At 32.6% G+C, this 15,202-nt stretch overlaps 3 protein-coding genes across 3 annotated transcripts; 1 reads left to right on the top strand and 2 right to left on the bottom strand.

Annotated features, from left to right (window-relative positions):
* Positions 1-2,938: 2,938 nt before the first annotated feature.
* On the top strand, positions 2,939-4,495 carry LOC112764286 (E3 ubiquitin-protein ligase RING1-like). Its single transcript, XM_025809849.3, has 3 exons — positions 2,939-3,970; positions 4,052-4,172; positions 4,251-4,495. The coding sequence occupies exons 1-2, from the start codon at positions 3,007-3,009 to the stop codon at positions 4,084-4,086; spliced, it is 999 nt and encodes a 332-aa protein (XP_025665634.1). The 5' UTR covers positions 2,939-3,006; the 3' UTR covers positions 4,087-4,172; positions 4,251-4,495.
* A 90-nt stretch (positions 4,496-4,585) lies between these two features.
* LOC112764287 (uncharacterized) lies at positions 4,586-9,598 on the bottom strand. The gene is made up of 12 exons (XM_025809850.3): positions 9,495-9,598; positions 9,161-9,220; positions 9,001-9,054; positions 7,924-7,984; positions 7,743-7,819; positions 7,170-7,219; positions 6,712-6,794; positions 6,406-6,476; positions 6,112-6,271; positions 5,409-5,551; positions 5,226-5,324; positions 4,586-5,067 (listed from the first exon to the last, which is right to left on the bottom strand). Exons 1-12 carry the CDS (start codon positions 9,531-9,533, stop codon positions 4,996-4,998), a joined length of 969 nt encoding a protein of 322 aa, XP_025665635.3. The 5' UTR covers positions 9,534-9,598; the 3' UTR covers positions 4,586-4,995.
* A 4,247-nt stretch (positions 9,599-13,845) lies between these two features.
* On the bottom strand, positions 13,846-14,922 carry LOC112764285 (uncharacterized). Its single transcript, XM_025809848.3, has one exon. It carries the CDS (start codon positions 14,745-14,747, stop codon positions 14,046-14,048), a length of 702 nt encoding a protein of 233 aa, XP_025665633.1. The 5' UTR covers positions 14,748-14,922; the 3' UTR covers positions 13,846-14,045.
* Between the last annotated feature and the right edge of the window lie 280 nt (positions 14,923-15,202).

The raw sequence follows: 15,202 nt of genomic DNA, 5'->3' as shown, positions 1-15,202 counted from the left end.
GTGTCTTATATTGAAAAGAATGTCACACATCCATAAATTGGTTTGATTAATTCAAAGCTAAAATTTAAGGGGAAAAAAGAAATTGTCTTGAGGTCAAATATGGTCGGTGAGTTCGAAATTGCACTTTTGGAATTTCCTTTTCTTGAGAGTGGAAATATTTGAATACCTACGAGCCATGATCAATTCAACAATAATGCTTTGCTTTACATGGTCCCAAATTTAAACATATTATTATTATTATTCCATTCACAGTGTCAAGGTTAGAGGCTAGAGGAGCCTTTTAGGGTCAGAAGAACGAATAAATTATAAAATTTTTATGTAATTTTTAATTCAAACCTTGATCATTATTATATTCTTGTTTTACTTGGAATATAATATATTATGATTTCAAATGTTAATACTAGGTCTCTTAGGAAGACTTAGCTTTTACAAACTATTACCTTTGGCTCCAAATTATTTGAATAATTATTAAAGCAATAATTATTGATAAAGAGAATGGAAGTGAAAATTTTGTACTATTATATAATCTATCCATTTCTACAATGAAAACTATTTGTAAGTTCATATTTCGTTTTTCTTTTATACTACTAATAATTGCATTTTTTTTAAGCAAAACTAAAAAATAGAATGAAAATGTATGTATTGTTCTCATGATTACAAAAAGTATCAAATTACTCAACAGCATTGACAAAGAACGAGGAAGCTTCTAAGAACTTAATGTTGTCCGTAGTGTACTATTTTCTTCTCTTCTTTTATCTTATTTCCTCTCAAATTGTACAATTGTAGAAAGGGTACCCGTATACAAATGAAGAGATTGTTGACCAGCCAAATATGATTGAGTATGCTACAATTTAATAGTTTACTAACAACAAAAAACCATGATTATTTGTAAAATATGAAAAGTTGTGATTAGATTACTAAATACTCAAATTGCCATTAAATATTTCCCATCAAACGAAAGAAAAAGAAGAGAGTTGTCAGACCTAAACATATAAACCAAAAAGAAGTTTTTTTTTTTTTTTTATATATTTTCAGTATGTATGTAAGATTTTTTTTTTAATTAATTTTATATTTTATTTTTTTATACATTTGAATCTGATCACACATGTCCTTATGTCTTACTATCCATTTTCACTTCATACTGTTCATACAGTTGTAATTAATTAGTCATTTTAATATGTATACTAGAATAAAAATTAGAATAAAAATTAATTTAACTTGTTAGTTATCTAATATGTGACTATAATTAATTATAGTAAAAATATACAAGAGATAATTAACTAACAAATTTCTTTTAGAGTAAAATAAATTCTTCTCATTTTTTAAAATAATTTTGAAATGAATAAAAAATTGAAAAAAAATATATTAGATAATTACTTCTTATGTACTCTTATGTACTCTTACTATATCATTATAGTTACATATTAAATAATTAATAAATTAAACTAATTTCTATAAAATAATTAACTAATTATAATTAAGTTTATATTTATTACTAATAAAAAATAATCCAGATAATAAATAAGTCACTACTAGAATTAATGTCAAAATCATAGAGCTGAGGATAAGCAATACGTAGAAATACTTTGTAATATCCAAGAGGGTAGACATTCCCTTCAACTTGGAAAATGTTGGATGAAGCATCAGAAACTTTGGAATTTTGAAGTTGATTGGTTCTTCAGAAAGTAAGTAGAAAAATGACAGAAAATACATCACTGTGGGTAAATCTAACTTTAGTAAAATTATAGACTCACTGTTTTTCTATGTACCAGCAAAATAATTTACCATCCATACATTTAGGAACATAATTCTGTTGAATGCTAAAAAAAAAGTTAAGTGATTATTCTTGTGTATTTTATATGTACTCTTATTATAATTAATTATAGTCATATATTAAATAACTAACCAATTAAGTAAATTTTTATTCTAATTGACATGTACTAAAAGTAAAATGACTAATTAATTACAATTGAATTTATATTTATTATTAAAAAAATAATCTATTTTATCATATGTCAATTAGAATAAAAATTAATTTAAACATAGTACAATATATCTATATGTTTAGTACAATATGTTATGCATCATAGGTTAATGTAAATGAAATTATAGATAATAAATTCCATCTCTAAACAAAATTTGATAGAAAGAAGTGTTGAAGTAGAAAGACTTAGGTGGTTATTTTTTATGTACTCTTATTATAATTAATTACAATTTTATATTAAATAATTAATAAAGTAAGTTAAGTTTTATTCTAATTAACATATACTAAAATGACTAATTAATTAAAATTGAGTCTATATTTACTATTAATAAAAAATTATCTAAATAATAATATAGTTACAATTATATGAATACTAATTCATATTTGGGTAAGAATAACACATTTACAATCTTGTAAGTATGTGATTCACAATTTATAACAACGCATAAATTTTTAATTCAACTATTTGGTTTGCTTAAAAAAAATTTAAATTCTTCAATTTATTTATTTATTATTGTTGGTCAACCTTATTATGGTTTCCGAATTTTGAGTATTCTCTTTGTTATCCCATAACTTTCTTTGGATTTTTAACAGTAACACAACATGGGCCTAAAAATACATGACTAAATTGATACAGGCCAAGTCCGATATATATTGGGCCTCTTCACCGATGAAAATGATAACCAAGTGGCATGGAGTAGGTGTTAACCCTACAACTTTTCACCTGACCAAAAAAAAAAAAGAAAAAACCCTACAACTTTTCATGACAAAAAAAGTAAAAACAAAAAACCTCTACAACTCAAAAAGCAAGTTGATGCGATTGTGGTTGACTTAACCCATGAACAAAGTCTAACCAACATTGTGGATGAAAGGCAACAAAATTTAGAAGCAAAGTAATTCCATTTGAAATGAAAAGCGTTTTTGGTTAATATAAGTGAATGCGAAAATCCAAAACACTACTTATCCTTTTCCCACCATCACAAGAAACAGTGGCAGCATCAAAATTAGAAAACCCATAAGTCATGCATCCTCATAAACACAAATATAAAACATGGTTCCATGCATGCATCCCAAAACAAACCATCATAATAATGTCTGTGAGTCCACCAAGAGAAAGAAGCAACAACAATAACAATGGATTCCAACTATACTGGTGCTTCCAGTGCAACCGCATGGTGCGAGCCGCACACGATAACAACCCATCCTGTCCACGCTGCTTTGGCCAATTCATCCAAGAAATCAACATGCCAACCCCAAGACTCTTTCTCGATTTTACCCCTAACACTAACCACCCTTCTCCACAGCCCCGTCTTCTAGAAGCTCTCTCCCTCATGCTCGATCCCGCCTTCCAACAACCCCGTCGCCGCCCCCGCATCCGCCGCCGCCAACCTTCCGACACACCCGACCCCCACCCTACAACTCGTCCCCGAACCTGGATCATTGTCCATCCCATCGGTGCTTCCCCCGAGGAGCTCGAAGCCATGGTTCCGCCGCCGCGCCGCGACCGTCCGGTGGTGCCGATCGGGGTGGACTCCAGGGACTACTTCCTTGGTCCGGGACTGAACGAGCTGATCGAGCAGATTACCGAGAATGATAGGCCGGGTCCGGCGCCGGCGGCGGAGAGAGCAATCAGAGGGATACCGAGAGTGAAAATAGAAGCACAGCATCTGAAAGAGAATTCTCAGTGTCCGGTTTGTCAGGAAGAGTTTGAGGTTGGTGAAGAAGTGAGGGAGCTTCCATGTAAGCATGTTTATCACTCTGATTGCATTGTTCCGTGGCTGAGGCTTCATAATTCTTGCCCCGTTTGCCGCCATGAGGTGCCCGATGGTGATGATGATGATGAATGTGTTGCTGAGGGGAGGTTTCAGAGGTGCTTGAGGTGGACGAGGGTTTCTTCTCTTTGGCCATTTCATCACCACCGTCGACGTGTTCATCCTGCTGATCCAGGACCAGGAGAGAATAATAACGCTACTGCTTCTCTCAGGGGTGATTAATTCAAATTAAACTCAATTAATCCTTGTGTTTATTTTTCCATCAACTGAGATTGTGTTTGCACTCGTCTTTCAGTACCTAATCCAAGACGCTCTTGCACCATTCTTTAACTAAAGCTCAGGTGCTGAATTCAGTTGTAATTTATTGGCAGCTCTGTCATCGCAGTTTAGGCAACTTGTCATGCTGTAATTCAGTTGTAAGTTACTATCACATATTCATGCTGCATTCTTTGCTTGCTTTACCAACTTCTTTTTAATAAAAATCCATTTCGCAGGAGCATCTTGAACTTGCACTTCACACGAGTTAAAATTGTCTTCGGGTTTTCACGTTTCAATCATGTTAAAACTGGAGTTCATCTTCACAATATACAAAGTTGGAGAACAGTGTAAACCGTCGTGAAAAAGGGCACTTCTCCCTGATTCCGTGGATGTGGCATTTGTTTGTTATTCTTTTAGCATATAAAATGTATATAGCTTAATACAGTTAATTAATGAATGGCTAGAGTACATGTTACTGCAATATACGATGCCATGTCGTATCACAATGTTACTTTGGTTATCCCGTTATATCTATATGCTGTAATTATTATGTTATTAACAATGACAGTCGTTAAAAGGAACATAATTATAATTGGATTACTATAAAATTCATTCACCGACTGAGGTGAAATCAACATTAAACATTAAAGTCATGCGTATATTCATGAGATAAAAGTTTCTATGAAAAGACATCTCGTCACATATCTTGATAAACTGGGACTTTAAAAGTATGAAGAAATTTTTAATGAGTAACAACTCTGTCTGGATGACCTGCTCCAAGTGCCTATTTCTTTTTCTTTTTCTTTTTTTGTCTTTTAAGCCATTAAATTAGTTTTCAAATCCTCTTTTCAGGACCAAATTTTTCTCTCTATGAACGATGAATCAATGCAAGGTGAAGTCATAAAACGAATACTGAATAACTGGAGTTATAATATGGTCCCTTGGTTTAACCTCCATAGCTGCAAAATTTTACATCGAGATTCAAAAGCCCCTGCGCTGATGGTGAGTACCAGCATGGAACCCTTCTGTGTATGCGGTGTTCTTAAATATCATCTGTGTGCAATTAACAATAATCTAGTTATTAGAAAGAAATTGCACATCAATAGAAGATTTTTACCTATTGCAACTGCAAGGAACCCATTCCCTAATTTTATTGCTAAGGGAAAAAAAAAAAAAGGATTAACTAATAACCGGCATCACCAAATACTTACAGCAAGGTTTTTGAAATCTGAGCTCAGGTTTTTCCGTAAATTGTCGGATACCACGGTAGCAAGCTGCTCTCCATGTTGCTTTATATTTCCTTCATTGATCTGTATAATCAAGATTGTTCATCATGATTTGGGGATGGAATAATAAGTTCTAATTTGAAAAGAAAGCTTTAATTTTAGCTTTACCTGCAAAAGCACTAATTCAGATGTTTTTTGCAAAATCTCCTCAACGAATTGCCCAACATTAGCTGAGGAGCTTGATAAACGTTCATTTTTTACTGGTGCCCCCTTTGCATTTTTCTCACTAACAGCTGGCTTGACGGCTTTGCCTGCATTAGAAAGATGAAGGATCCACTTCACTATTAACTAACTCTAAGCCAAGAACATGGCTTCTGCCACCCTCATAAAACTGATTAGTGAATGCGCTAAACTATTGGCAACTCTATTTAGTTCGAGCTAGAAAAATACATAAGCACAAGTTAACGATCCGTATTGTAGTAGTCGACAGACAGCAAGTCAGCACTAGTCACCCGTGTAAGACTCTTGGTTCTTAATAATGCAAAAACAGGCAATACATTAGTTTTGCCTAGATATGGGTAAACAAAAGCAAGCTACTTTTTCCATGGATATAATTAATAACTGATACAATAGATCAATTTGCAAATTGCCTCAGTCAAAGATGGAAGGGTAAATGGTAGGTCCTACTACATTTTTGGGTCACCGTGGTATCAAGTTCAAGTTTAAAAAATCCTCAAGTAGTCAAGTAACGATGTTTCTGGGTTACAATGATAGAGATTGACAAAAGGAAAGGAAGAAATAAAAAGGACAAAATGGAATAGTTGTTTATCAGTTATGGACACAGTGATAAAATTGTTACTAGAATTTTTACCTGAAACTGTCTTGGAACTGTTATCCACAGAAACAAGGTTTCCGTCCTTAGGAACTTGTGAAGAAGGTTGCTTTTCTGGTTGATCAGGCAATACTACTGAACCGGATGGAACTAGAGCAGCAAGATCAGGTGGTTGATCTTTCCCCACTGGAGGATTGGCCTGCAATGGGATTCAGAAGATATATAAGTTTATCGATAATTTTTTGTTTTGTTTTGTTTTGTTTGGGGGGGGGGGGGGGGGGGGGGTTGATTTACTGAGGAGAAATACAAGACATGTCCTGAATATTAACTCACCTCCAAATCAACATATGAGGGATTTCTTCCTATTGATTTAAGAAATTTGTCAAGACCACTTGCATTTAGAGCTGCAATTTATAGAATCAGACTTTATATATCAGTGTAACCACAGCATTAGCAATGCATAATGGATCCAACAAAGGACCTATTAACTTCTGTCTTATGTCAAATTAGACAGGAGAAACATAGCACTGGGGTTTAAAAGAAAAACATAAATCTTAGTTTTCTAAAGGTTTCAAATAGTAAGAAAGCATAAGAGGTTGCCATAAGGAAACTAGTTATACTTTTTCACATAAGACTTACATATGGACATGTCATTTGACAATGGGTGGAAGAAGCAGTGCGTCTGTGTCTTGAATCCTTGATCCAATAAAAGTGAAACATCTCTTCAGAAAGGGGAAAAAAATGAATTAAAAATTAGTTCCCTGGAGATAAGTTTGCTAAACAACTCAACAAAATGTAAAAATTGAAGAAGCACAATAACTAGTAAGCTTTTCTTAAAACAAAGAAGGAAGTTTAGAAGGAAACTAAAAGTAGATAGTAGGTAGGAAGTCTAAAACACAAAAACTGCAGGAAATACAGAAATCAATGGATTTCCAAGCAAATTATCTTCTTTCTGAAAATGGGGAAAGTTTTACAAAAAAAATAAAAAGCCCTCCGAAGAAAGGTACAGCAATTAAATTAATGTATGTTTGCAAGTAATTCTAAGAGAAAATACAGATAACCCAAAGTGAGCAAACAGAATAAAAACAAAAACATACCGTGCTGATTCATTCACTAACGCAAATGGAGTAACACAACCCAGAGACACCTAGTTAGATAAGGGACAAGAAAGGGTCGTCAGTTTAGATAATAATTTCAACCAAGTCATTTTTCACAAAATTATCTTAAATTATATAATCATCAGTATTTGCTACGTATGATATTAATATTATATGATTAAAAATTATAATAATCAAAATATCAGTGCAAAAAGTAAAAGCAAAAAGAGAGCATTTAACGATAATAAGGTTCTAAGTTCTAAGTCTATATATTATTCATTAGAATAAGAGAAAGTTCTTATAACAGATTGGATTGATCCATGGAACAGATGAACTGTATTTACCAAATGACCCTCACCAACTCAATCAATGAATGAATCAACATGAATTGGTTCCCTCATGGACTATATAATGCATACCAGAAAGTATAACACATAACAAGACAAATATCACACACTATATATATATATATATATTTTGGTAATAATCGACTTGTCTTTCTAAACAAGATAAACAAAGAGAAAAGGAAAATGAAGATGATATCAACAAAAAGTATGGAATAATTACACAAACCTGAAGTATTTCACCCAAAGCCTCTTCAGGTGCCATTCTAAGACCCCCTTTTCCTAAACCAAGCCGCTGAGATAGCACTGCTCAGCTTCAAAGCAACAAGTAACTCATGAATACACATCAAAGTAAGGCAAAAGCAAAGCAAGTGAACCAATTCCTCTCAAATTTACAAAGTCATATATACCTTTAAGATCTACCTTGGTATCAGCTAAAGCAGAAACGATATAAAATCTGTTTTTCTTGTCCTGTTTGGTAAGTATACTTGTTAGAGAGGGCAATCAAATTGTAAATAAATTAATTGTTTGCTCATGTAGGTGCACAAAAACCACAAATAAATTAATTCATATTATGCAATAAATATGCATAATAACAAGTTATTCATGTTTGCTTCAACCATTTTTGCCTCTTTAGGCCACTAACTAAATTGCATTAATTCATTATCTTTTCATCAAAACTTGTATATGCACTGATGTTATATTTTTCCCTCACAAGAATAAGGTGTGTTAACTCAGTTTTATTCTGACACTAAAAGATCTTTAATTTCTTTCTTGTTTCTTCCATACTTAATAAGTTCCTCCTTTCCCTAAGACCTTTCCGTTATTAGTCAAGAATGTAAAACCTATATGATAACAGGCTATCAGTGCCCGTAGATGAGTTATATTTCAATGCTGAAAATAGTAGAATCAACAATAGGGGGAGGATAGGAAGGAGGAACTATGATGCTGATGACACAGTAGTGTACAAATCCAAGAACCTTGAGGCTGAAAGGAGGAGGAGGCAGAAGCTCAGTAACAGGCTCTTGATGCTACGCTCCTTAGTCCCCATCATCACAAATGCAACCACCTTAACCCTCAGTTTCAATTTAATTTAATTTCTCATATACACTCTTCAATTACCAAATGATTTTTTTGTAATTCAGTGCTCATTATGAACCTTGGTTTTGATTTCTTCAGATGAACAAAGCAACCATAATTGAGGATGCCATCAGTTACATTAAGAACCTTAAAGACAGTTGACAAGTCTCACCCGAGAGCATCAGGAAATAGAAGCAACACCGGAGACAGTTGTAGAACCAAAGACTAATGAGACTAACAATGGTGAAGCCATGAAAGAATGGGAGATAAAGGTTAACCTTAGCATTTTCCAATTAGCAATTTGATTTCCCTCCTTTATAACTACAATTATAATAATGCTCCTTTATAACTAAATACTAAGACATAATCAATAAAGCAATGGTAAACAAAAACATAATATAGTATACCTTCAAAAACAAATTTTTACTCAATCCTCCCCCCAAATGTCCAACATACTTTGCCTGGAAGAAAACAACAGCTAAATCAGAAAAAAGAAAAATGATTAAAAAAGAAAAAGGAATGCAATATAGTGAGTAAAGCAAAGTATATTCTTGAACAGTGTTGGACCTGAGCCTCAACAGTCAAAACAACAGGATGCTCGTAACGAGAAAACTCGATCTGAAGTTCCTGAAAAAAACATTAATATAAAGCTCATCAATCACTAGTCCTATTCAAGAACACAAAAACTCACATCTCAAGTAAAAAACGGTGGCAATTATAGTAAATTTGCAACTGTGAGAACTGAAATTTAGTGTTCTGAGTAATTCGATTATCAGGAATAGTAACAAAGAAACAGCTACAAAAATAATTAAGCAAGTTGAATGAAAAGTTACGATTACAACAAAGAGTAGAGAATAGTGAACAGTGAAAGTAGAAACGATAAATTGAGAAGATGAAGAACCTGTAAACGAGAAAGGAGTTGTTGCTTTGAAAGAGGCATGGCGAAGGGAAAAGGAAGCGTTTGCAGATTGAAAGATTGCAGCTGCTCAGTAAGGGAAGGAAGAAGCCGATGATGAGTCAGCAAGAAAAGACCTTCTTTATGGGCCTGGGTTTTTGTGGGCCTGTCCATCTGAGTTTTCCTCAGCCCAACATTCCTGACTACAGAAACAAGTTGTTAGAGCCCAACATTGAGCTTGGGTCAGTAGGCCCAAACAATTGGTGTATGGTTATAGCCCATATATGTTACTGTTTGAAAAAAAAACAAAGATCTCTATGTCACTGTCCAAAAAAAAAAAGATCTCTATGTTATTATATAAAACTGTATTCCAAACAACCAATTTGGGTCGGTTGAGTGGTCCCGCCTTATGTATACAGCAACTTATTAATTTATAAATCTTATTATGACCATCCCTCATCGGTTGCCCGCGGATTCCATTATCCAGTAGCGTATCCACGGCTTCTTGTACCAATTTCTTCTGGCACATTACTAATTCGCTTGGCGTAGATATACTTATTGTTAATAGATCAATAAGAGTATTGTTCCCATAGATAACTCTTCGATAGAGTTCATTAATATCTAAGCTCATTAACTTTTCCCCATCGATTTGAATAATGGGTCTCAACTCGGGGGAAAGAACTGGTAAGAGACATAAAACCATCCATTCCGGATTTATATTTGTTCAGATAAAATATTTAGGGGTAAAGTACTAAATTGGTCCCCTAGGTTTGGGCGTAATTCTGTTTTGGTCCTTAAGGTTTAAAGTGTTCTATTTGAATCCAAAACGTTTTCATTTAGCATCAATTTAGTCCCACAGTGAGGTCAAAATTAAATAATTAACAAAATGTCCTACATAACAACAGTTCAAGAACAAAATCGATAATCTGGAGAACAAGTACAAGCTCTAGAGGCACAAAATCAACCATTGATGCATCAATACATTTATTTATCATTTTCTTTAGTTTTATAGAAAATATTTTATTTATATTATAAAAAATAATAAATAAATGTATTGATGTATCAATGGTTGATTTTATGCCTCTGGAGCTTGTACTTGTTCTCCAAATTATCGATTTTGTTCTTGAACTGTTGTTATGTAGGACATTTTGTTAATTATTTAATTTTGACCTCACTGTGGGACTAAATTGATGCTAAATGAAAACGTTTTGGATTCAAATAGAACACTTTAAACCTTAAGGACCAAAACAGAATTACGCCCAAACCTAGGGGACCAATTTAGTACTTTACCCAATATTTAGTTAATTCTATACGTCGAACCAAAAATTTTTTTCTTCTTCTCGAGCCTCCCATTCATTTTCATTGCCTCCTTAAATGAAGTTCAGACCCGCGACAGATTAGTTCTTTCCCTATTATGCTAAAAAATACCGTGAACAACTAAAAAAAAAAAAAAGTTATATTCCAAACTTTTTTCAATCTCCTTTATTTATATATATACAAATAAATAAAAGGGTATTTTAGAGATAGAAAGCATAAACTCTTTCTAATCCATTTTATTTACTGGATATATTATCGACCACTTGTCATTTTCATAGAAAATTTTCAAAAAGTTGAATATTTTTCTTATGAAAAAATGTATTTTTTATATTTTTTTGGTTGTTTTTAAGGCCAACTTTTCGAAGATATACGCCATATTTGTGACAATTATTATATGTTATATATTTGTTATTAGAGGATTAATATCTAATTACTTGTAATTGTGTTAGCAATTATTTTTATTGTTGTTGTTAATGGCAAAATAAAATACCACTAAAATTTTTTTCTTGTAACAATAAAAGCTCTAATGGCCTCATCTAAGCTTTTGTCATATTTTGATTTATTATTAATTTAATAACCTCATACTTAATACAAAAATGTCACTTTCAAAGTATTGATAAAATAAAGCAAGCATTATTTCTGTGTCTGCCTTAGATACATTCACAACATATATGCAAAATATTCTGTATCTAAAAATTGTTTTAATTTGCATTATTGCAAAGACATCCATGCTAAATAAATCAAAATAGAAGAGGCCCTCATGGCACTGAGTATACTATTAATAATAGTTGCTTAATTGATTGAGATCTTGCTCCATTATTAGTTAATCACATTTTCACTAAATGATGTCTTAATAAGGCCAAGCATGGATATTAATCTCATGTTTGATGTTGGATCTGGACTACCATACCACTCCTTTTCCCTTTTAGTAGGCAATTATTCTTTCTCACAATCAGAAATGAGTGATCCCACATGAAATTCCTTAGACAATTGTTGTTTCTATAATTCTATGTATGGCTTCTCTAAATGAGACACATAATCTCTTTGCCAAATGCCCTTTTTTTTTGTCAATAGAATAATGTGGCACAGCAGCTATATAACTACATACTCTCTTCATTTTCTTAATTTTGATTGGACATAATTGATGTCAAATTCATTCAAACTTTGTTTAAAATACATTAAATGTGACTGAACCATGTAATAGATAACATTATTAGTAATGACAAGCCTAATTATTACTAATAATGCATGGCCTTGCTGAATATATATGTAGTTCATGTTACTTTGAATATGACAAAAAATTTGGCACCCTAGACTTAGTAGTAAAGTATTACAATAACAGAAATGTTTGATAACCAAAGAAAATCAGCCAAAAACAGCCATAACTTGTCTTATTTAGTATTCATTAATTGTTGCGACAATTAATGAATGTTAAATAAGACAAATTTTGGCTGTTTTTTTTATCTACCTAACATTATCCTTACAATAATTCCAAAGAGGACTGATATGCATAAAATTCCCCAAATTTGGTTGGGTACTTCATTAAGCAAGGCAATCCCATGAAGCAAAAACACTAATAATTTATTAAACATACTATAATCTAGGATTGATTTACACTTTGAACTCACATGCTTGTGGCCAAAACAGGAACTCTGATTTCACATGCCATGTCTCAAAATACTACATTTCCATTGTCCTCTAGTTACATCAATTTCATGTGCATAGAATTAATAAGAACAAACTAAGCTGCTAAATAAAATTAGTTCCATATAGGAACATAATGCAATGTAGGTCCAAGAATCCCATGATTGAAACTATTTAGTAAAAGGAATTAAAAAGGGTAGATACATTATATATCTTGAACAAGCAAAATACCAAAAGCAAAAGCTTTTATTATGCACATTCTGTTTCTTATTGAGAGTAGCTAGATGCAATGTAAAAGGAACAATTTTGAGAATGGGATCCCATGATGGTGCCTTATTTAGCCCATTTGTTTTTTTTTTTTTTAATTTTTTTTCCACAAAGAGGACATGTCATGTGTGCTAATATTGGCCTTGACCCTATATGGTTCTAATACACATGATCATGGTTCAAAAAAGTTGGCCAAAAGCGTCAAAGATTGTCTACCATTCTTATTATTATGTTAAAAGAAGACCATGTTCATGTTGCATATAATATTGTTATCAAAAGAGTTGCTTGCATCAAAAGTCATCACTAAATCAAATGTTTCTTTTCTCCTAGATTTATATATATAAGCTACTAAAGGCAAACAAAGTAAGCCCAAATAGAAAAATCCTAGTTTAAATTTGTAATCATACACCATTGGATTACCTTAATATATATTTTTGATGATTGATCATATTTTATTTTTAATTTTTTAGTCATGACCTAAAACTGTGGGAGGATATCTAATCTATTATTCTTTTGGAAAATTCTCAAGTGTTCCGTCGTACCATTTCAGTGATTTTTAACCGTTGATCTTAATTATAAAAAATATATATAATATATATAATTAAGATCAATGATTAAAAATCACTGATATACCGATATGACGCTACACTTGAAAATCTTCATTCTTTTACACAAAATGGAAACTAGTATGGATTTATTCCCATCTAAGTTTCTAAGAGAAGTATGAGGGTATAGAATACCAAACTTACACATGGCAACAATAATGAAATATAGACAGTGCTCTGAAAAAACCAACACTTTCCAATGGTTTCAAGTTACCAAGCTGATTAATTATATTATTGTTCCCTCTTGTCTGAGTAGTGAATTGAAAAAAAGAAAAGGCATCTTTGGCACTTTCTCATGCAATAAAGGGCTTCCCAAATGATCCTCATATAGTAGCAACAATAATAATAATAATAATAATGCAGTGAAAGGAATGACTTATAAGTGAGGATATTAATGTTTTCTGTTAATTACTACTATCCCTTTATTCCATTACACATGGAATAATATTGACATTGTATAACAAGCTTTGCATCAATGTCACATACATAAATAAATTTCGGAATGCAGAAAAGAGAGGCCAAAATGAATATATAAATAAATATATATATCTCTATGGATTTCTTCTAATGTAACATAGCATAAGGTATACAAAGTTTCTTATTTTTATGTAGCATCAGAGAGCAACATCTTGTTGAAGTTGTACCACTGAAGACAAATGAATATAACAAAAAAAGTAGAAAAATGAATAAAGAAAGAAAGAATGAATTTGATGATGAGTTGTGTCTAACAGAAACTCCACAAACGAATGTCACTTTCTTCTTCATAAAGATTACCAAGAAGCTGAGATGAATCAAGGTCAAAGAAACCACTCAGCATCTGATCAAGAGCATCATCAAAGGTGTTGTACCAAGGCTCTTCCATCATAGCCATGGATTCATCACAGCTAGTAGTAGTTGAAGACATGATGAGTGATGCTGCATCTACAACATCATCATCAGTAGTTTGTTCAGAGGGAGATGAAACCATTGATGGTGATGACACCAATGATGATGATGATGAAGAAGAAGAAGAAGAAGAAGATGAAGGTGTTGTAGCATTAGCATTGTTGCTGATGTCATCAACAAAGGTGCAATTAGCAGCAGCAGCAGCAGCAACTCTTTGAATTGATTTTGGAGACATAGTAGCAGATGAAGAAGAAGAAGAAGAAGAATCTTGATGAGGGATGATGTTAATGTAACTAGAAGAAGTTAATGGGAAATTGAGATTTGCAGAAGAGCCTTTAAGACAGAGAAGTGCAGCATCATAGGCTCTAGCAGCAGCTTCTGCAGTTGAATATGAACCTAACCATATTCTTGTTTTCTGATTTGGTGCTCTAATCTCTGAAACCCATGATCCCCAACTCCTCATTCTCACTCCCTTGTACTTCTTCTGCTTATTATTCTTCATTGGTGTCTCTCTTTGGATCTTCTCTTCTGCCTTAACCATGATGATAACAAACACTAGTACTTTTTTGATTCTGTTCTTCACTGATGACACTACTAGCTTTGTGGGAAAAATTCAAGAATAATGAATGAGATTGAAGCAAGCTGATCTCATTTGTGGCCAAGTAGAGAAGACTATTTATAGGTACAAGCTTGTGTCTCAAGCTATTACAAGATTGCCAGATAGCTTTGCTTCTTCAACTTTATTTATTAAGCATTTCTGAAATGACCTTTTTCTCCTTACTGAACTTTCCTAATTCTAACAATTTTTTCTTGCTATTATTTCCACAGAGCTATTAAATCTTGTCAAGATTATTATTCCTAATTTTGTTTTTCTTTTATTTTAGAAGGAGTAGTATTATTATATGAGATAATACTCAATTTGGTCACTGTACACGCGAGTCTCAATTTAGTCTTTGAAGTTTCAATTGTCTCTATTTAGTCTCCAAACTTTGTGAA

Source organism: Arachis hypogaea, chromosome 17 (genome assembly GCF_003086295.3).
Source record: "Arachis hypogaea cultivar Tifrunner chromosome 17, arahy.Tifrunner.gnm2.J5K5, whole genome shotgun sequence".
NCBI classification, from domain to species: domain Eukaryota; kingdom Viridiplantae; phylum Streptophyta; class Magnoliopsida; order Fabales; family Fabaceae; genus Arachis; species Arachis hypogaea.
This window is presented reverse-complemented; position numbering and strand designations above follow the sequence as displayed.

What these genes read in the sequence shown, in the direction of transcription:
- LOC112764286 (XM_025809849.3), top strand. Translation starts at nt 3,007, where the DNA reads ATGCATCCTCATAAACACAAATATAAAACATGGTTCCATGCATGCATC. An exon ending in CGCTACTGCTTCTCTCAGGG is followed by an intron (nt 3,971 to 4,051) that starts GTGATTAATTCA and finishes CTCGTCTTTCAG; the next exon opens with TACCTAATCCAAGACGCTCT.
- LOC112764287 (XM_025809850.3), bottom strand. Translation starts at nt 9,533, where the DNA reads ATGCCTCTTTCAAAGCAACAACTCCTTTCTCGTTTACAG. An exon ending in TACCAAGGTAGATCTTAAAG is followed by an intron (nt 7,820 to 7,923) that starts GTATATATGACT and finishes GAAGCTGAGCAG; the next exon opens with TGCTATCTCAGCGGCTTGGT. An exon ending in CTGAATTAGTGCTTTTGCAG is followed by an intron (nt 5,325 to 5,408) that starts GTAAAGCTAAAA and finishes TTGATTATACAG; the next exon opens with ATCAATGAAGGAAATATAAA.
- LOC112764285 (XM_025809848.3), bottom strand. Translation starts at nt 14,747, where the DNA reads ATGGTTAAGGCAGAAGAGAAGATCCAAAGAGAGACACCAATGAAGAAT.